This window comes from Podarcis cretensis (assembly GCF_951804945.1).
Source record: "Podarcis cretensis genome assembly, chromosome: 6".
NCBI lineage: Eukaryota > Metazoa > Chordata > Lepidosauria > Squamata > Lacertidae > Podarcis > Podarcis cretensis.
Window position 1 is genome coordinate 63745157 of NC_137175.1, and position 22197 is coordinate 63767353.

At 43.5% G+C, this 22197-nt stretch overlaps 1 protein-coding gene and 1 long non-coding RNA gene across 3 annotated transcripts in view; both read right to left on the bottom strand.

Annotated features, from left to right (window-relative positions):
• The window catches only part of JAK1 (Janus kinase 1), a 37790-nt gene extending 26499 nt beyond the window's left edge, over positions 1-11291 (bottom strand). For both annotated transcript variants that reach the window (XR_013840291.1, XM_079981987.1), the window contains exons 1-2: positions 11056-11291; positions 515-592 (exon numbers count right to left, since the gene is read on the bottom strand). Coding sequence is in view for 1 of the 2 variants with exons in the window: in XM_079981987.1 (XP_079838113.1) it covers positions 515-520 (6 nt within the window). In the remaining variant the exon portion in view is untranslated. The remainder of the gene's footprint in view (positions 1-514; positions 593-11055) is intronic.
• A 2548-nt stretch (positions 11292-13839) lies between these two features.
• On the bottom strand, positions 13840-18463 carry LOC307219306. The gene is made up of 2 exons (XR_013840368.1): positions 15477-18463; positions 13840-14350 (listed from the first exon to the last, which is right to left on the bottom strand). It is a non-coding gene; the product is annotated as an uncharacterized lncRNA (long non-coding RNA).
• Positions 18464-22197: the final 3734 nt, after the last annotated feature.

The window sequence follows — 22197 nt, forward strand, 5'->3', positions numbered from 1 at the left end:
ACCAAGATAGTATTCCAACAGTAAAAGGTGTACACCACAAATCTGACACTGCTGAATTTGGACTCAGCAAGTTCTGGGACTGTCACTCATCACAGAAATTAACAGATCATGCTTCACCTCTGTATCACCAGTGGCTCCCTAGTTCAGAAGGGGTCGCCCATGCGGAAGAGTTGTTGCATCAATCTAACTGGATTCTGGATTCATTTGTGCTCTGCATAGCATTGAGACACACACTATTGTTTCCTGCTTGACTTTGTGATCTCACTTTGTTGAAGAAGAAAAAATCCTTTCTCTTTGTACTCAGGACATACATGCCTATCCACCTAAGTACCACTTTGAGCAACTGACAAAGTGGGCTCTGGCTAACCAATTCTTATACTATAAAAAATTGAATCTTTAAGTTGCCACAATACCACACATGCTATTGACTGGCAGGAAACAAGGACTAAACTGATTTTTTAAGGAAATGGTGTGTGGTTTGGTCTTAACACTATAATTACATTAAAATACATACCGGCATTTATATGGTTGTTTGAACTTCCAAGCCAGCTAAATAGATGTAACTTCAAGATAATCCAGAATTTAGTCAACCCTGAGCAAGAGAACAGAAAATAGTATCAAATCCCCAAATTTTAGGCTACAGGAAAATGCCAAAGATAATTTTCAGTTTACCAGAACAGGGTTTTAGGAATGCTCTAAAAATACGATACTTTAATCATCTAAATGTTCTAAACTAGAGTGGCTATATATTTGAGGTGGGGAGAGAGAGATGTCCATTCTGTATATAATATAGCTAAAATACAGAGCCAAAGCCAACTTTTCAAAAACTCTCATCCATGTCTACTGATGTTTGAAACATCGCATGTTATCATTTTACAACAGCAAGGAATCTTTTTTCCATTGGAGAGCCACATGTCCTGATGGACAACAACATTTAAGAAGTGGTGGGATCAGTAGGTGGAGCAATGGCTACATTTCAATCATAGGCAAAAATATCCGAGAAGGTAAAGCGGGATTGGCAGGGGTGTGGCCTGGGACAAATGGTGTAGCCCAGTGGTTTTCAACCAGTGTGCCGTGGCACCCTGGTGTGCCTTGAATGATAGTCAGGAGTGCCACGAGCAACACTGGCCTCTGTCCCTCTTTCCTTCCTCCTCTGATTCCCTCTCATGTCTCTGCCTCCCAAAGGATTGCACAGCTGTTCGATGCTGCAGCAGCTCTGGCTACAAGCTTCCCAGGCAAATGGTGCCTCTGGGGCTGACCAGGGATGCTTCCCAGGCCGCTGTGGGGCAATGTGAAGAGGCACCTCTCTTTGGGGCAGAAGGGAGAGCTCAGAGACCAGGGCGGCAGCTGCAGCTGCCCGGGGAACTCCCAAAGAGAGGGGAGAGGAGAGGAGGCTGAGGGAACACTCCACAATGGAAGGTGTTTGAAAATGGATGAAAGGCTGCCAGCTCTGCAGGCAAGCACCTGAGCCCCACAAGGGTGCTGCAGAAAGAATGTAGCTGGGTCAAGGGAGCTGTGGACTCAAAAAGGTTAAAAACCTCTGGTGTAGCCTAAGGAGAGTCCTGAGGGATGGAGAGAAAGACCCACCCCTATTTTACAAACACAGAACATGATGTTAACACCCCTTTTAGTACATCCTAGTATTCCACTCCATAGGGTCTCACAGCAAAATTAATTTCTCCTGAAGTCTACAGAATCTAGACACTCATTGGAAATGCCTTGTTTTTTTAATAATAACTTAATAGAGGAACAATACATTTGAAAACTGATTATACCACAACCACTGAAACATTTGTGAGAACTACTATCAAGGAAGAATACAGATTTAAAGATGAAAAATAAAACCTACAGCTTTCCCGAAAACCTCAACTCAAGTCAAAACTATTGCTTTTGAGAACTGCTTTTATGCTACACTTAACCCTTAACTCTAGTCTCCAATTATAGCAACTATTCCAGGAATACAGAAAGTAGTGAGTGCAATTCTTTTGCAATAATCTTCTAGGGGCCAAAACAATCAATGCCCAGCCAATAAGTACTTACTGCAAAGCTGTCCTCATATTCTTGTATTCAGTAGGATTTTTTAATTTTTAATTTTTAAAAAGCAGCTCTTCAGCAACAATCTAGTCAGTGGGACATAGTCATCCACAATATTCACCTTGGTTGCTGAGTACTCCATATCCAGCAAATGATACCATTTATCTAGACACTTAATACAGTTGTATCATGGGAGAAGAAAAGAACAGAAATCCAGACTTATGGTCCACACAAACAGTACCTTGTATGATCTCAAGCATTTCTACTGCTTTGGGAGAATCATGCCAGGGTGCAAAGAGCAGTTTCTTCCACCACCTGCTGCAGGGATTTGTGTAAGGTGGAGGATGGAACCTCACTGCATCCTTTGGCTTGTTGTTGTCTGCTCTCTATGGCAATGGTCACCAAACTGGCCACCCTGCACCCCAGACTGGCCACAGACTGCTTGGATATTACTGAGGGTTTTGGTGGGCTGCTTAAGGATTTTTCTGCTGTTGTAGCAATTGTAATGCACTGTGTCAGGTGCTTTACAATTTTTAATTCTGTGGTCCATGCTGTAGACCAGCGTTTCCCAACCTTTGGTCTCCAGCTGTTTTTGGACTACAATTCCCATCATCCCTGACCACTGGTCTTGCTAGCTAGGGATGATGGGAGTTGTAGTCCAAAAACAGCTGGAGACCAAAGGTTGGGAAACACTGCTATAGACCACAGGGACAAAGCTGACTGCACTTTGGTGTTCTATTAATATATATTTGCTGGCTAAGTATATTTAAAAGCAAGTGACAACTGTAAAGTATTTTGGGTCTGGCTAAATATACCTCGGAAGTCGAACGCCTTGCGAGTCTTGGCTCCCAAACACTGCAAACCCAGAAGTGAATGTTCCAGTTTGTGAATGTCCTATGCTGGTTCCGCGGGTTCCGATTGGCTGCAGGACCTTCCTGCAGCCAATCGGAAGCTGAGCTTTGGTTTCCAAATGTTTTGGAAGTCAAACGGACTTCCGGAATGAATTCTGTTCGACTTCCAAGCGGTTCTCAACCTGTGGGTCCCCAGATGTTGTTGGACTACAACTCCCATCATCCCTGAGCTCTGGCCTTGCTAGCTAGGGGTGATGGGAGTTGTAGTTCAACAACATCTGGGGACCCACAGGTTGAGAAAGGCTGTCTTAAAGCAAGACCAATAACCTTGGATGGTGTGAAAAAGCACGTAATATACTGGATATACTGATGAATAATTATTCCTCTACTTGAAGCAGTAGATGTGTTAGACATTAAGAACTTAATATTATAATGGCAATTGTTTGCCCGTAAGCAGTAGCTTAATTTAGCTACTGAAAATAATATGACATGTAATCCGGAATTTAAAATTACTCTTAAAATATTAATGTTGGAAGGCAGCTTTAGGGCATTAGGTAGTGTTTACAGAAATCTATGGCCAACATGAAAAATTAACAGCCTTATAATACCTATGTACTGCTAATGGAGGTATTTCACTATTGGAAGAAGATTGCAAGGACAGCCACTAAAATCACAATTCTTTTAAGGATATTAATGGAGGAAAACATTAAAGGATTCCACTGTTAACTTCCGTGGACAGGAAGGGAAACCAGTTCCTTCACAACTGAATCTTTATCTTGTTACCCAAATACTTCTTAGTAAATCTGAATAGCTGCAACTCATCTTCCCAACCACTTTTTAAGAAGTGTTCAGATTTGAAGAAGGCAGCAAATAAATAAACCAAACAATTATTTTATTGCACCCTGCTCTTCTAACCAGAGGGCACCAAGAGCAGATAATTTTTATTACAAGACTTTAATGCCACTTTTCAGGAATGGGGTTCTTTCAAAGTAGCTCACAATCAAAACAGAAGCCTGCACATTATCAATACAAGCATTAAAACCACATTTTTTAAAAAAGAAAAACTCATAAACATAAAAAACACTGAAGGCCAGCATAGAACCAATTGGTTGGGTTACAACCTGCCATCAGCTACGCTAACCAGCATAGCTAACAGTGCAAGGACAATGAAAGTTAGACTACAATTCCTGGAAGGCTGGTTACAGGTTCTACATCCCAGACTTAAATAAATCAAGTATTTATGTGCATGAGGCATGTTATTCCTAACATGCAACAATCAAATTCATAAATGCTCAAGGAACTAACCATTTCTACAGCATTCATTTTGGAAAGGGAAAATGAAAACCTTTCTGTCCCTCTGAGGTGAAAGTCTAAACCTTATAGCCCTCCAGAATATTATGTATGCCAAAAACTGTCCTATCATCAGGGCAAGGTGAACATCCCACATAGGCTTGCTTGCTTATTTATTTGTTTGTTTGTTTAAAAAAAATCAGTTTACAAGCGTAAAATTTTAATAATACCAAATAAATACCCACATTGAGATTTCTCTGAATCTCTGGACTTATTTGTCATCATTTTCAACTGCATATAGTTTCATAGTTCATATTTTGTATCTGTCCATAGTAATTGTTACAAGTGTTATTAAAATCCTGCTAATGTTTTCATTTGCTTACAGTGGTCTCCTAAGTAAATTATATATATTTTTCCCGTTCTTTCTTAAAGTTTTTGTCATCTTGGCGAAACTGACCAGAAAGCTCAAGAACAAAGACGACACATAGGCATATTTAAAATACTTCTTCACTGAAATAATAGAATTGTAGAGTTGGAAAGGCCCACGAGGGTCAGTCTTCTCAAACTCCCTGTAATGCAGGAACCTTTTGCCCAACGTGAAGCTAGAACCCACAGCCCTGAGATTCAAAGTCTCATGCTCTACAAACCGAGATATCCCATATTCCAGGGCAGTATGTAAGAATGTGCATTAAATTAATTCACAAAATAAATGAATCAATATACCATTTATATCCATTTCACAATTAAGGTTGTGCTACTAACAAGGCCCTATACAATTCAGGACCAGGTTATCAAGAGACCACTTCATCCCTTATATACCCAGTAGTTTCTCCTTCAAGTTCAAAAAAGACAGAAGCCTACTCCACAGTAACTCAGAGCAGGACTATCAGTGTAGTTGCCCCTGTTGGATAAAACCACATCCCTGCTGAGATATGACAGGCACTCACTATCTGTACTTTCCAGAAACTCTTGAAGATAGTTCTCATCCTGAAGCAAAGTTCTTAACCCGAGGTACTATTTCTGGGTTAGCAGAGTCTGTAACCTGAAGCGTATGTAACCCGAGGTACCACTGTATTTTCATTTGGCCAGGTTTTTCAACTGGATGCAAAGGTTTAGAAACAATACAAAGCAAACATCTACCTTCCATAGTTTCTGTACTCTTTTAAAAACCATTTAAGCTGTTTATACGGTATGCTTGTAAACCACCCAGACACATTTGCAAAAGGAGATTAATAAATAGTGTAACCATCATGCCAATTAAGATCAGGTATAAAGGTGCATCTATAATTTATACACATTCTGAAGATATGTTCTTTGTATTTAATAAATTTCTTCTCATAGTGTTTAATCTCTGATCAGAAGGTATGCAACTGGATACTGCTGTATAACCCAACTAAATTAAGATGGGGGCAAAATATATTTTGCACAAGGGCCGACAAGGAAGTATGGCCACCACTGGATCCTTTTAAATTACATCCGAAAACTATTCCCATGCACTAATCATCTGGCTAAGTTTTGGGTCTGGTAAGCCCCAGGAGCCTATCTGATCGAATGCTGGCTTTTCCCTTGTCAATCATAGTCTTCCTTTCCACTAGTCATAGCACAGTAGTACAGGTCAGCAACAAGTGAAATATGAAGTGGCTCTATGGTTGGCAGCACAGACTGACAGCACAACCAGCAGCTCATTTTATGATCAGATGAGGTACCTAGCACAATATACACCAATTATAAAATACAATCAGAGCATTTGAAAAGAAGAACAGCTTTATCTAGATTGCCTTCAGTACTTACCATATTTTTTCGTCTATAAGATGCCCCCATGTATACGACACCCCCTATTTTGGGGGACTACAATTTAAGAAAATGGGGGGAGATGTATCCGTGTATAAGACACCCCCAAATTTTTGACATTTTTTAAAAGGAAAAAAAAACCTAGTCTTATACACGGAAAAATACGGTATTCAGTCGTAGTACAAAAGAGTTCAAAAATGTTCTGTGCTTATTTTAAAAAAACCCCAACAACAACACTTTACTGATCAGCTATTGCTATAGAATCACATTTACAGTTTAGTTTTCACACAAAGGTATGCATTTGACCAACTTTATTTTTATGGGGGATAAATATTAGATTGCACTACAGACCATAAGCCTTAAAGAACTACGACTATAATAGTTTTATTGTTAAAATAACCATGATTTAAATCAGTGACAGAGAACCTGTGATCTTCCAGATGTTGCTGAACACCAGATCCCATCAGCCCCAGCCAGCATGGTCAGGAATTGTGGGACTTGCAGTCCAACAACTTCCACAGAGCCACAGGTTTCCTACCCCTGATTTCCTGTTTCCAGGAAGTATGGGAAAAGGAAAGCAGCCCTTCATAGTACATGGAGTCTTTTTGGAGTGACACATAAGGAGACACATGAGTCAGAACTACTCTCAGCAGATCTGTTCTAACCTTAAGATGAGTCTAGTCAAATATCTGTACCTCTAGGATCCTTATCTATTGGCCAGGCATTTCTTCTGACTAGGGAGGAGAATCCTTCCTCTGCTCCACACACATGGTTTATAGCAAGGTATGGGGCAAATCAATAAAATGGGGGCCTGAAAGGTGTCAAGATGCAACAGCCAACTAATTCTGTACTGCCTAAGAAGGAAAAGAAGACCTTCTCGGGGCATCAAGTGAAAAATTCATTCTCTCTCTCTCATCAGATATATTTTAGGGATGTAGCTAACCCTGTTCCCTCACCCACATGCAGATGTTAGAGAACTGTTTATTTTGTTTTAAGTTTTGCTTCTCCTCATCCTAACCACTACTGTTCACCAGTTGGCTTCTACTTCCCCTTTGAATGATGGGGTTTGATTTTATTTTTCTGAAGAAATGCTGAATTTGCTAAAATACATGTAGGGGGTGAAGCTGATTATATTTAATGTAACATGACCCACTCCCCCCAAAGGGTGCATGTATGAGAGCTTTGAGAGAGAATTATATATAGTTATGGTCCAAGATCATGAAGGAGTTCATTATTTCTAGAGGAAATTGCATCCCCCTCTCCACACATAAATATTATCAAAATGTTTAGGTGAAGAGATACGATGGCATGCACACATACACACACAGTCACAAACACATGTGCAATAATGAAGAACAAGCGTAAAGTCTGCCTTAATACAGGTGCCTATTTTAAAACAGTATTTTACAGAAAATCATAATCATATTTGCTCAAAAGGTCTTGTTTAGCCACACACTAATGCACTTTACGTAATTCCAATTCAGTTGGTGCAGCTCTGGGTACAAGTACAGTGGTACCTCGGGTTAAGTACTTAATTCATTCCGGAGGTCTGTTCTTAATCTGAAACTGTTCTTAACCTGAAGCACCACTTTAGCTAATGGGGCCTCCTCCTGCTGCCACGACGCTGGAGCACAATTTCTGTTCTCATCTTGAAGCAAAGTTCTTAACCCGAGGTACTATTTCTGGGTTAGCGGAGTCTGTAACCTGAAGCATATGTAACCTGAAGCGTATGTAACCCAAGGTACCACTGTACAGTCTTCTCTTCCCTTCTCACCCCCCACCCTGCCCTATAACATGATGAGATCTAGAGAAAGACCTACTGGCAGAAGCATTTGGGGTACATGTATGCCTTGCATTTCTCTACTTGTCTCACCACTAAAAAAGTTACTTAAAGTACCCATGAAGCACCTTATTTTTTGCTGATAAAGGACAAGTAGAAATATATCCATAGTATAAGGTAAGGGTAAAGGGACCCCTGACCATTAGGTCCAGTTGTGGATGACTCTGGGGTTGAGGCGCTCATCTCGCTTTATTGGCCAAGGGAGCCGGCGTACAAATTCTGGGTCACGTGGCAAGCATGACTAAGCCACTTCTGGTGAACCAGAGCAGAGCACGGAAATGCCGTTTACCTTCCCACCAGAGCGGTACCTATTTATCTACTTGGACTTTGATGTGCTTTCGAACTGCCAGGTTGGCAGGAGCGGGGACTGAGCAACGGGAGCTCACCCCGTCATGGGGATTCGAACTGCTGACCTTCTGATCAGCAAGCCCTAGGCTCTGTGGTTTAACCCACAGTGCCACCCGCGTCCCATGGTATAAGGTACTTGCTTACTAATGGGGGTTTTTATATCAGAACCCCCAACACAAATCAGTGTATTACATATGAAGCAAAAGAAGACGACATGCACAGTCCTGAGAAGGCTGAACTGCTGTATAAAAATACACAGAAGATAAGCTAACGCAGAATTGTTTATCTGGGCAATATATGTAACATAAACATTCAAAGAAAATTCCTAAGCAGTTTCATCTTTTTCATGAGACCCTATTCTAGTCTATCACTGCACAATTACTCATTATAATAGGCTCCTCTGGTCCCTTCAAATATTCAAGATAAGACACTTTCACACACGCAAATCCACTTAGCACCAGAGATCTACCATGGCTCCTGCATTGCTATAACACCTGCAACAGCTTCAGCTAAAAAGGTGTGGTTTCCTGTACACTTTAAAAAAAAAAAAGAAAAGAAAGAAATGCATTACTTTTCTCCATATGTGGGCAAAGTGAATACGCTGATGCCCACACTGCAATTCATATATTTTAAAATCAAGAGTCGTTTTTTTAAAAACTGCTTACACATGCTTCAACAATTAGATAATTCACAAGAAATGTGTTTTTGCCAGCAATCTACAACACAAAAAACAAAAAAGTATTTTGACATCAAATTCCAAGTAAACAAGCAGAGGAATGAATGGAGCTTAATGAGACTTACAGGTAAGCAAGTATAGGACTGTCTGCAGTCATAGTTACCAACAACTCCTGTAGCTAACATGCAACTCTTTAATTTTAAAGGGAAATCGACTGATGCTCTTACCCCATTGATCTTATTGCCTATGAAGAGAAGGGCTTCAGGCAAGTTACATTTAGATTCTTCATTCATCCCACCTTGAAGACTTATGGGTACATAATAATATTTTAAATGTAATCATAATAAACCCAAAGCATAATACAGTTCATTTTAAACCCCTGATCTCTGCACCTGACAAGCCAAGCAGCCTGCTTAAAAGACTGCAGTCCCATAATATGTGTCTGTCTCTCTCATCAGGAAGAAATACCACTACCCAGTGGGACTTACAAACACAATTGCATGAATGCTTGCTCAGTAGTATCCTAAATGCCCGGTGACATACGTGAATATAAAATAGGTGGAAATGCACAGTCCATTTCAGGTATTTTTAAGATGATCAAATAGTGAGCTCATTAGTATGAGGGACAGGGAGAGATGATTTCAGATTCTGTTTTCCATTGCACAAAGTGGTACTACCTAACTTTATTATGGTAATTTCATCCATAATGTTGCTTTATATTGCCATAGAAGAGGCACATCCATATTTCTTCACTTTGTCAAAACTATAAACTGTAACATTGTAACAACTGGCTTTATCACCCTAAAGAGCCTAACTGTGCTTTGGTCACATTTTAGCCAGTATCAGTGCTGATTAACAGCAACACATTTTTCACCTGGTGCAAATAAGTTTCACCTGGTGCAAGTTCATCAAGCTCATTCTGTACTCATATTGCTGCTTTACCACTCCTAAAATCTGAAGACTAAGATGTATACATAAAACACAGTAGATTGAGCAGTTCAAAATAGGCTTTTTAAAAGTACACTTAGCAAAACAACTGCTACTATTTTTCTCTATGACACAGAACTGTTCTTTCACACGAAGTCAATGTCCTTATGCAACATTGCTAATTGTGCCTGTGTCGGTTCCTCTTTCCTCCCCTTCTCACACCATTTGTCCTAGAAGGGCCGCTTCATTTCTCTGGCCCTCCCCCAAGCAAAAGACAAAACAGTAAACAGGGAACTTCCTGATGCTACAGCTTTCTTCAGAAGCCGTGCCATGATTCAAGATTAGGGCTATTCGTGCCCTTCTTCGAATGCTGTAGCTCAACGTACAAAACCCAGCGATCGGCAACAGCTGCAAGTTCTTTTCTGGTTTTAAAGAAACCATATAGTAGCTTGTGTGTGGACGGGGTCATCTGGTTATCGAGAACTGAGCAAGCAAACACAAACACACACACACACACACACACACACACACACCCTCACTATTAACACCAAGCTGTCTCAAGAACACAGACCACCTCTGGTGCGATTATAAACAGGATGTCAGCCATCTCCACTTCTGGTTGTTTGTCACCAAAGCGCAACGACGACTTGTACACGCGAGCTGGCTATGTATGCAGAAGGGAAGGAAGCGGGTTTGCTTCTCCTCTCTCTCTTCTCTTTTTCTGCAAACCTCTGGTCTCGTACACATCCCCAGCAACAAGTCCACCCGTCAGCCTGCCTCCATCTCTTTTATTTGCGGGTGGGCAACAGTCGAATTTATTGGCTTCTGCGGGACCCCCCCCCCGAAGCCACCACCAACCCCCTACCGAGCTTGGTGCCGCCTACTCTGGCCGGCAGCAGCAGCAGCAGTTCTCGAGGGTTTCAATTTCCCCAGTCCTGCCCGTAGGGCGCCGGGGATCGAAAGCACCGTCCAAAGCAGCAGCCCTTCCAGGGAGCTCCAGCCATTGCCCCACTCCCCGGAGGGAGGGAGGCTGGCGGGTTTCCCCTTCCCAAGGCTGTCCCGCCTCTTGCGCTGAGTCCCCACCCTTGGAAAAGCACCGCGGGGGCGGGGGGAGAGCTTTGTGGGCATGAGACCCCCGCAAAACGGGCAAGAGCGACCCCCAAGCTGGGCGGGCCAGGCTTCTAAGACGGCAAAAGAAGAGTCACCCCCGGGGGGGGGGACGCCATTCACCCCGCAGCGCCCCGGGGTAGGAGGAAAAGAGGGCTCCTTTCTCGCCCTGCGCCCCTCGACGTACTCACCGCTTCCATGGGCGCCTCCTTGGGCGAAAGGGGTTCCGCGCTACTGCTGCCCGACCTCACTCTCTGCCCCACATACTTTCCTCTCCAGCCAGAGCAAGGAGGGTGGGGGAGAAACGCGGGGCTTTCCAGGCTCCGACCCCAAGGGGAGTCGATGTCCGCTCCCGCCCACGCAGGATGGCGACGGACCCACTGAACCCCTCCGCTCCTCTCGCCGACGGCTGAGTGAGGAAGCCAGCTCCGCCGAGCCAGTGCGCAAGCGCCGGGGGGTTGCCCAGCGCAGGCGCACTGAAGTTTCCTCAGCCTTCGCTACCTTTTCGGTCTGTCCAGCCCCTTGTGTGTGGGGGGGGGGGTTAAGTGACGTATTGTTCTGCAAGGGGAGGCTGTTGCTGGAGTCCCTTTCTCGTGTTGCCACCCTCAGAACCTCTCCAGGAAGAGGCACACGAAGAAGGGCCCAGAAGATGATCTCAGGGCTCAGGGTCCGGGTAGGTTCATAATGAAAGAGGCGGTCCTTGAAGTATTGCCGTCCTAAGGCTTCACAGGTCAACATGAGCACTTTGAATTGGGCCCAGAAACTAATTGGTAGCCAGTGCAGTCGGACCAGGATCAGTGTAATATGCTCAAAGTGTTCTGCTCTGGTGAACAACCTAGCTGCTGAATTCTGCACCAGCTGATGTTTCCGAACTGCCTTCAGAGGCAGCCCACTGCGGCAATCTAACCTTGAGCTTACTAGAGCATAGACAACAGTAGTTAGGCTATCCGTGTCCAGATAGGGGTGTAGCTGAGCCACTGAGGCCATCTGAACCTTGAGCAGAGGATTAAGGAGTACCCCCAAGCTATGAGCCTGCTCCTTCAGAGGAAGTACAACCCCATCAACAGCAGGCGATCTCCCACCCATCCAGTCTAGTCTAGGGAACCACCCACCAACAGTGCCTCCATCTCATCTGGATTGAGTTTCAGTTTGTTGGCTCTCATCCAGTCCATTACCAAGGCAAAACACTGGTCCAGCACTTCCATTGCCTCACCTGCAGATGTAAAGGAGAAACAGAGCTGAGTGTCATCAGCTGATGTACTCCAAACCTCTGGATGACAACCTCACCCAGTGGTTTTGTGTAGATGTTAAACAACATACAGGATAGGACTGAACCCTGCAGAACCCCACATTGAAGGTTCCACGGGGCTGAAAAGCATTCCCCAAGCAACAGCCTCTGGGAACAACCACAACCACCCAAGCAGGACTGGAACCACTGCAAAGTGGTGCCACCCACCCCTAGTTCGGACAGTCACTCCAGAAGGATACCATGGCTGATGGTATTGAAAGCTGTTGATAGGTCGAGAAGAATTAACAGTGACATGTCTCCCTTGTCTCTCTTGACAGAGGTCATCTTACAGGGCGACCAAAGCAATTTCTGTGCCAAAACCAGCCTAAACCCCAATTGAAATTGATCCAGAAAATCAGTTTCTTCCCATAGCACCTGGATCTGGTCTACAATCTGCACCTAGATGGAGGGCAGAGTGGTAGCTGGGGGGGGGGGTGCACTGGGTGCCACACTACAGGGGGTGGCCTTTACTGCACCAGAGCCATGCATCTTTCCTGGGAGTGATGGGGTGGCTCAGGCGCCTGCAGGTGCCATGCTGCCCGAAACAGCAGTGTGAGCAAGCCTCCCCCTCAGCCACTCTGCAGTTGAGGGAGATGCGGTGGGCGGACTCTGCACTGCTTGAAAAAGCAACGGTGCCTGCACCACCCTGAGTGCCCAAGCAGCTAGCTATGCTGCTGATGGAGGGATTGCAGAGCATTCACATCCTATGAAGGTCTGGCTTCCACCAAAGGAGCAGCATTGGATTCAAAGGACAGCAAAAAAGGGGGGCATCTCCTGTGCCTCTTTGTTCAAGCCTGTCATTCTGCTCCTAGGACCTCCCCCTAACCTACCTCCTTCAAAGTTGAAAACCTAAACCTCTGCCCACTAACACCCAGCAGAGCAGGATCCCCATTCCCCCTTGGCTGAGAGTCATACCCTAACAGCTCTTCTGCCTTTATTACTAACAGCTTGCACATTTTAAATAGTGAGCATGTTTGTGCAATTGTTACACAACACCACTTTCTTAAACAGATGGATTAAAGAGGAGGCATTTGTAAAGATTCTTATCAGTGTATATCTTGAGAAATTATCTAATGATGCCAGACCCAGTGTAGTTAATAGAATTTTTCTATAATCAGCCATTGTTTGAGTGACAAAAAAACTAGAAAGCTGATCTAGAATAAACAACCCTAGAGGTTAACTGACTCAGAATGAACTTCTAGTGATTTTCTCATCCTATAAACGGAGGCTGTGTATATATTACCATTTACTCCAGCTCCAGTGGTGTTTGAAGCCAAGTACACATAGCATTAGCCACAATCCACATGCATCCAGTGTGTGCAGTAATGTAAAAATGTGACCTGAAATACAGGTGGGGGGAACATCTTCGCTGATGGAGACCCTTCAACAAATATGAAGGATAAGAGAGTTTAAGCAGCAAAATAACTGGCTAACAGCATGTTCCTAACCATTTCTACTCAGAAGTCAGTCCTACTGACTTCAATGGGGCTCACTCCAAGTTAAGTGGGGTTAGGATTGCTTAAAGCTGAAAGTTCCCAAAGAGATTAGATAAAACAATCTGAAGTTATAATGAGATAAAAGATAGTATGTACAAATATGCATTCCTCTATCACTGCCTGCAGAAGGCACTCAAAAGCAAAATGGAAAATGAAGATTAGCATTCCCAGGTAGGACGTTCAAGCATCAATGAATACTATAGGAAATTTATGGAATAATACATACCATGGCACCCTTTCTGAAGTGATAAATCTTATACTGGACACCCTGAACTAAACCCAGTTTAGCTGGCACATATGCAACCAAATGTGTAACCGAATGGCAGAAGAGCATGGATTGCACAAATCAGTCAATGTTTTTGTGTATTTACAGTATATATTATTGCTATTCATGTTCTGCTTTTCTGTCCCGCAGTGGGTCTCAAGAGATAATGAGTTGGTCAGCTTGGGGAAATAAGCCACAGACAAAGGGGGAGTTAAGGATTGACTCAATCTTGCCATAAAACATTATGGCACCAGAGTTGATGAGAACTAAAAACTGCCAGCTCCCATCTCTATGTCAAACAACAACAAGCCAACTGCATGGATCCAGAGCAGGGGGCATTTTGCATTTGAGCTGCAAGGTTGAATTTGGTCCCTGGTTCCCAGCTCATCATCAAACAGCAGGGAAAACTCTTTTTCAGGTGTTGTCTAACATCTTCACTGTAAAGTAAGAACACATAGAGAGAGAGATGTTTGGATAGGGTAGATCTTCTTCTAGACAAGGGAAGGGCAAAACTGAGCAGCAGGGGAATTGTTTAGCAGTGTTCTGTAAGATTTCCTCCTTTTCCTGCAAATGGCACCTACTGCCACTGGCAGAAACTCAACAGATGCAAAAGGGGTGTGTGAGTTTGTGTAGTGTAAGAGCATTTTACCAAGCAGAAAAGGAAGACAGCAATGCTTGTGGTATAAGGTGTGCAGAATGCGGTACTAGGATTTAGAAGTATACACATCCACCCTGCTCTCCCACCTCAGGCTTTGGGCCAAGCTTAGGAATCCTACAGTTCTGTCGAAATCGGCCTCCCAGATTCTGGTGCCCTTCGGACATTTAATCGGCCCCAACTCAAATTGTTCCAGGCCACCTGCCACGCTGGCTGGTACTAATGGGAGCTGAAGTCCAACATCATCTGAAGGGCGCCAGCTTAACGAAGGCCGCTCTGCGGAGATGCTAAACCCGAGTAATCCACATCTTTTCTAGGACAGCGTAGCAAAGCAAACGGGAGTCTGTTCCAGTCTCCTCTCTCCCTCGTTTCCACCTAAGTTCCATAGACTTCGCCTCAGCTGCATGACACGTGCAGAAACGCACGTCCTTTTCGTTTTGTTTTCTCGCCTCTGCGTTTCGGCTTGGCCCGCTCTCTCCAGCGCGGTTGCACCGCTTGCAGGCGAGTGGTCCGTCTGTTCTCCCGCCAGGGCGTTGCAGAGCCGGCCTGGGCCCTTGCTGATGCGAAAGGCCGATGCGCCCTAGGACCCGGCAGCTGCATGGAGTCAGAAGAGGAAGAGGCCGGGCGGAGCCTTGCAGCCCTCCGTGCTGCGTGTACGCCGAGACGTCACTGCTGGAAAGTGGAAGGTGGGCGGAGGAGGCGGGGAGAGAGGGCTTTACCGAAAGTGGACTGCGCTTGGCGGGGTTTGGATGTGATATCCTGGAATTCCCATCAAGTATTGATTTGGTTGTGAGATGAATAGATCAGGTTTCATGCGTGCCACTAACTTTGTCGTGTCTCCCCGCTTGCCTCGAGTCCTTTGCTGGTTTTCAGAGGCTGGAGTGGGGATCAATCCTGCGCTTGCTAACCTTTCGCGAGGACCTGAGCCCTGCCGTCTTCTCGCCGCCGGAGGGGAGGGGTGTGCGCGCGCGGTGCGGGAACGAGCATTACTCACGGCTCTTCCTGGAAAGTCAAGGTTGGAGCAGTAACGATGGCCGAAAAGAGCTACAATAAATCGCACCATTGCAGATGGAAATCGTTTTCAGAAAGCTGCGTGCTGCTCATGCAAGCAAAGTTGCTGCGGTTATTGTAGAGTCGACAACAACGACAACAACACCTTCATTAAAATGCCAGCCTTTACTACTTTTTTAAAAAAACATTTATTCCGCATTTGCTCTTACCACGGAAAATCCACACATCATTCATAGCACATTCAGAGCTCATCATCCGTCTCTCCCCTCCCCCCACGGAACTGTAGTTAACCTTCCACACAGAGCTAAACGCTCAGCAGTCTTAAAAACAACAACAACAAACAGTTCCCAGGATTCTCTGGAGGGAGGGAATGTGCTTTAAGGGTAGGGTGTATGCCAAGTATTTATTTATTTCATAACATTCACAAAGGGCTTGATTTTAGAAAACAAAGCAGTTTACAAAAGTAAAAAATAACACACATCTGCCGCCACTGCTAGTGTGGAAGCTCACTAGTGTAGGTTTTCGGGTGGGACGTGGGACTATGGGTATCCAGTTTGTGATGTTCCAGTGGGTGTCCTCTAACAGCACACCATTACTTCAATTTGCTCCTCGCTTCAGCTCTGCCTAGCTATTTTGTTTCCTGTGGCCCTTTCTAACTAAGCTGTCCCTCAAGCATATTTGCTTATTTTTTACTGATTGCCTCTTGCTGAAGTCACATTTGAATTTCAACAACCCAGTTATAGAGTTCATGTGGGGGGGTTACCGCAGAGGCTGTGATCACGGTACATGCACTGAGATATTTTCTTGCACAAGAATGCAATATACTGTACTTTTTATTTCTTTTTATCTAATGGAAATGGATATTGCTCATCCCTGCAGAAAAAGCCATGGAGCCAAGCAACAATTTCCCCGTGCTAATTTCTGGTAGCAACCATGCAGGTAGGAGCAGAACCACCTCCCGCTTCCCCCAGTCACTGTAGAAGAACACCATGGTCAATAGTGCCCAAAGCCATTGAGAGGTCAAAAGAAACCAAGGTGGTTTCATTTCCACCATCTGTCTCCCAAGAGAGGTCATCAATCAGGTTGACCAAGGCTGTTGTGGTGCCAAAACTGAGTCTGAAACAAAGCTGGAACAGGTCAACACAAGCCTAATACCTTATACATTATGTTCCAAGTGCCATCGATAGCCAGCTTTCTCCCTTTGAGATTACAGTGGGGATCATATAAGACTCCAAAGGTTCTGCACCTGCATAGAACTGGGAATTACCTATGATCAGTGTATAACTGATGTCTTTTGGGATTACCCCCCCCCCCCATTATTCAAGCCTTTCCTGTTACGTTTCCCTCTGTAATAATGAAGCCAGACATAAGTTTTGTTTTGACATAGGATGCATTCCGATGTGGGGGTTATCGCATTAGTTTTTCTGATTACAATGTTGGTGCTTCTGCCCTGATTTCCAGTGTTCCTTTTACACTGCTTTACCTGCTGTGTTGTGGAATTGTGGCTTTTTTAAATTGATGTACTCCCATGTCATGCTAAGTTCCATCTACATCACTGGCTGGCGTGTGACACAGCAGAGGATGTCACTGGACATGTCACCAACCACTACACACCCTTTATGCGCATGTGTGCTTCTGTTCCCCCATGAGTTGCCTATGGAAATGGTGGGAAAGCACAGTATGCCAGGATACCACCCTAAATTTTGTACCACAATTTTTCTAGGTTAATGGGGCTGAAAATTAGAAGCAATTAACATAGAGATGAGTGCTAAACTTCTGCTTGATTCTGCTAGATTTCCAGAAGCAGCTCAAGTGTACTTTCAGTTTGATGCAAATGTGTATTTTCCAGTATATAGTAATTAAAGCTGGGAATACCATAGCATTAGCTAAAGTGAACCCTGAAGGTATGAAAAAGTGCCAAACCTGATATTGCCTCCTGACAAAATCAGGTGTGGAAAGGTTGCCTAGTAAGCAACAATGGGGAGAAAGTTTTATAAGCTCTTGCTTAAGATATACTTACTACGATGATGTCTGAAGGTGAGTAGCATAGCCTCAGAGAGAAAGCATGGTATAAACAGTAGTATCTGGAAATTGAGGCAAGAAGCAACAAAGAGTCTTAAGCACCTTATAGGATAAAAAAATTACACTGGCATAGCTTCTGTGGACTGCAGTCCATTCATCAGGTGCTCTGGATAGCACCCACAAGACTTTCTGCCATAAAAAAATGGTTAGTCTTTAAGGCGCCATAAGATTATTTTTACTGCAATAGGGCAACATAGCTCAAATGCTACCCATATGGAAACTGGAGCTAGGATGTTCCTTTGGCATAAGGTCCCCTTTGCTACAGAGGGAAATGATTTCCTGCTTCTCATCAGTAAACTTGATTCTTGGTCTTTAATTCCAAGGTGGAAACAGATGATTGTTTGCTTTTCCTAGAGAGCTGAAGGCTGTTTTAAAAAGATTGATGCTTGTCAATTGTACATACCTCATTTGCATTGCTAGCAAACCGGCTTTGCAGGGTTTGGTATTGTTGCAAAACCTGACTGAACCTAGTTGGCAATGTGTGTAGGAGGGGATCAATGTTTCGTTATAAGTTTGGTGCGTGTATTTGTCAGACTAGGTGCCAGACCCCTCTAATCCCTGGATCAAGCAAGTGTTGAAATCTAATCAAGACAGGCTAGCTTCCTGAACCCCTGGATCCACCAAGTGTTAAAATTAATAGCCAGGCTAGCCTCCGGGTGGTATAAGGAGGTCTAAGGAGAACAAAGGAAAGGGCTCTGTGGAAGACAGCAAATGAGCAGGGCCCATCCTTCAAACTGCACATAGTAAGAAGGGCAAAAACTAGAGTTGGGAGTTAAGAGTTTGTATGACCTAGAAGTAAAGCAGCAAGTTTGTATGACCTAGAAGTAAAGCAGCAAGCTAGAGAAAAAAATCAGAGCAACATTTGAATCCAAGGCTATGGCTATGGGAGAAACAGTACTCTTTGGGGTGTTGATGCTGTGAACCCCTCCATCATAGGCTCAGGTTGTATATATGTGTAAATAAACCATATATCCTAAAGACAGCACAGTCTCCTCTGTATGTCATCCTCAAACACCTGTCAAAGCCCACACCTAAAATGGCCAGGGCCCCCGATGCCATTGCTGCTGCTCTTGCCATTTCTTACTGGCTCTCCGCTTGTGACCAAAGCAAAGAGAAAAAGAAAGAGTGTCATGCCATCAAGCTATGGGATGGTAACTGCTGCCTCTTACTCCCTTATCTGGCCTTTCCTCTCTGAGAAATGGTGGGGATTGGGCTCAGCATGAGCAAGCAAATGATTGTAGGAAGAGAGTGGCTAAAAGACATCCACTTCCAAAACAAGAACAACACATAGCTTCCTTCTGTATTCTTGCATTATTTCAAAGCTCCAAGTCATGTGGAAATGAAACTGAAAAAGGCAATCTAACATACTGCACAGTGAACTCTGTACCCCTTTTGATATTTCGCCTTATGCACTCCACATACCAAAAAAACCTCAGACCCGATGGTTGTGGTGGATATGTGTAGAATGGGCATACAAGAAACTCCCTTCCAAATGGAGTGGGACTTGTTTCTTGGGATGGGTATTACCACCAATGTGGATTATGCCCACTAGTTCAGCCAAGCGTACACGAAGAAACACTGATATTTCTCATATAGCAGGAGGAAGTACCCAAAGTTGGAGCGATACTGATGATTGGCCACCAGAGCGCATTATAGCCTATTATGAACCTGCCTCCTGGAATCCTGGTGAGCTCATACAAGGGGCACGGGATCGAATTTATAATCTAAACAGAATAATTCGATTGCAAGCAGTAGTGGAACTTGTAACCAATGCAACGGCCCAGAGTTTGAGACTTATTGCACAACAGTTGGATGAAAGTAGAGCCGCCATTTTGCAGCTGAAAATGGGAATGGACTATGTACTTGCCAGGCAGGGAGGCCTATGTGGAGTCTTGAACTTGACAGGGAATGCCTGTTGCTTTAACATTTCTGATAATGGTGAGGCAATCCGTGTGTTGGCTACAAAGATGGAGAATATAGCACATGTCCCAATACAAGCATAGGAAGGATGGGATATGGGATGGCTCACCAATTGGTTACCTAATGTCGCAGGACTCAAAGGGATACTATTGTCTTGCTTGTTTTTCTTGACAGTAGTAGTAATGGTTTTATGTATGGTGCCATGTATCATTTCATGTTTTAGAAGTACAATTAGCAAGATGATTTCAAATGAAACTTTACCTCATATCATGGCCCTATATAGAGCTATGATGAAGTTCAAGCTATCAAGGACACTTGGGATGAAGGTCCTTGAGCTTGAAAGGGGGGAATGAGGCATCTAATCATAGCCTGCATTTTTATTAAGGCTTGATCAGGCCCTGCATTTTAAAATGAGCTTAAAGATTTCCAAATGTTAAATGCCAGGCAGAAGACCAGCTGCCTAAGAACCTTGGCAAGATGTTTATCCTCCTGGACAAGGGGCCCCCCTGATTTATAGCAGAAAACAATTCTCAAAGTCGTAAAAAGGGAATTACAGGCTGACAGCCAAGGTTACACTGACCCTACATATTACAGAGGATAAAAAAAGAGATAAACATAATTAAGAGTTGATAAATAGTAAAATAAAACCATGTGCCTCCCATTAAACTTGAGCCATATTTTCCTAAGGTTAAAAGGCCAAGAACAAATAGACTGGCTTGGCTGAAGAAGGGGAGTGTAAAGAGAAGAAGAGGTTTTCTTTCTATTTTATTTTGAGGCTGTAAAATGTTCCTTCCTTTTTTACTTTGAGAAGGTTTATTCTTCTAAAAGGCTATCTATGATAATGTATGAAATATATTAGCTTAAATGTAATTATGCAAAGGATTTAGAAACCAAGAAATGTTAAATCCTTATGCTAGATTCTTATTTCATATAGTTGGAAGAGACCACAGGGGCCATCAGCCCAGCCCCCCTGCCAAGCAGGAAACATCATTAGAGCACACATATGGTTGTCAGGCCTTTGTTTAAAGACCTCCAAAAGAAGGAGATCTTTCAATGATGATGTGAACTCAAGATCCTTGACATCTGTTTAAGATAAAAATTTAAAACTATTAAACCATCTGTTTTGGAGGGCAATAGGGCAAGGAGGGCAAGAGGTGAGCTGGTAATTAAGGTTCCTTGTTGAGACAAATGTAAGATATATGACTACTTATTTGTCATTTATAGATAGAAGAATATATAGCTTTTTGTTTCCCATAAAAGGCAAAAAGGAAATGGGTGTATCTTTTGTGATTGGTTCTAGCAAACAGCCAATAGGAATTTCAACCAGGCTGATTGGACAGAGGCAGCCACAGGAGGAGCAAGGGGGCTGGATTAAGGAAATATAAGTGCTGGCCATAACGGCAGGAGGCCAGGCCAGAGCTTGGTAACCATATACCACTGTGCCTCATATTTATTTGTCCGACAAATAAATTATTATTTTAATTTCTCTATTGCTGCGTTGAATATTTCATTCCAGCTAAGCGTTAACCACAAGCAGGGTGCTACATTACCACCAGGGTTGAATTGAGTTTGATTTTTCTTTTCTTTTCAACTAGATCATTTTGATATATTTCAAAAAGGAACAACAGAACACAGGGGAATGTTATTGTTGTTGTTGTTTAGAACATAAGCTATGCCCTGACTTTGAACTTCAAAACTGGTCCCTGGCAAGAAGTTAGTTTGCTGAGTGGGCAGATTACAGTACTGCAGAAACCTATAATTTGGTATGTTGGAGGTTTAAATTATTTGTATTTGGGGGAAATTTTGTAACCATGGGAAAGCCCTGGCTTTGCATCCAAAATATCCCACATTTAATCCCTGCCATCTCCAGTTTGGACTGGAGAAGGCTCTTGCTCAAAACCTGCAAAGAACTACAGCCAGCCAGGGCACACAGTACTGAAAACCAGTGCTCTGACTCAGTAGAAGGCAGCTGCATTTGTTCCTTCGTCTCACCTGGCTTTCTCTCCCAAAAAACCAAGAAATTCTACTTTTCATATTGACTGTTCCTTTAAAAAGTCACATGAGACAGTTAAAAAAAAAAAAGATGATACCTAGCTGTATCAGCTTTTAATCTGTTTCTAGTTGCATACTATATCTGGCCAGGGAAAACAGGGCAGTTTGCGTGTCTTTATTTACCTGGTAAATGAATAATTGCTCTTTTCACCTTTTGGATGAGTCTGCAAATATAGGTATACATATCTATACAACTGCACAGAAGACAACTCTGCACGAGCATGTAATTGTTGTTTCCTAAGGGCAACACACTTGAGTTTATGCTATTATTATCATCATCATCATCATCATCATCATCATCATCACCTTCCTCCACTGTCAAAGACAGTTAACTTCTGAATACCAGTTTATGGGAATCACAGGTCATGAGAGTGGTGCTGCACTGAAGTCCAGCTTGCAGGCTTCCTATAGGCATCTGGTCAGCCATTGTGAGAACAGGATGCTAGGCTAGGCAGGCCATTGGCCTGATTCAGCAGGCTCGACTGTTGTTGTTAGGCACTTTTATCCTACTGAAAAGGGCTCCAATGGCAGGGCTGATTCCATATATAAAGTTATATGGAAATA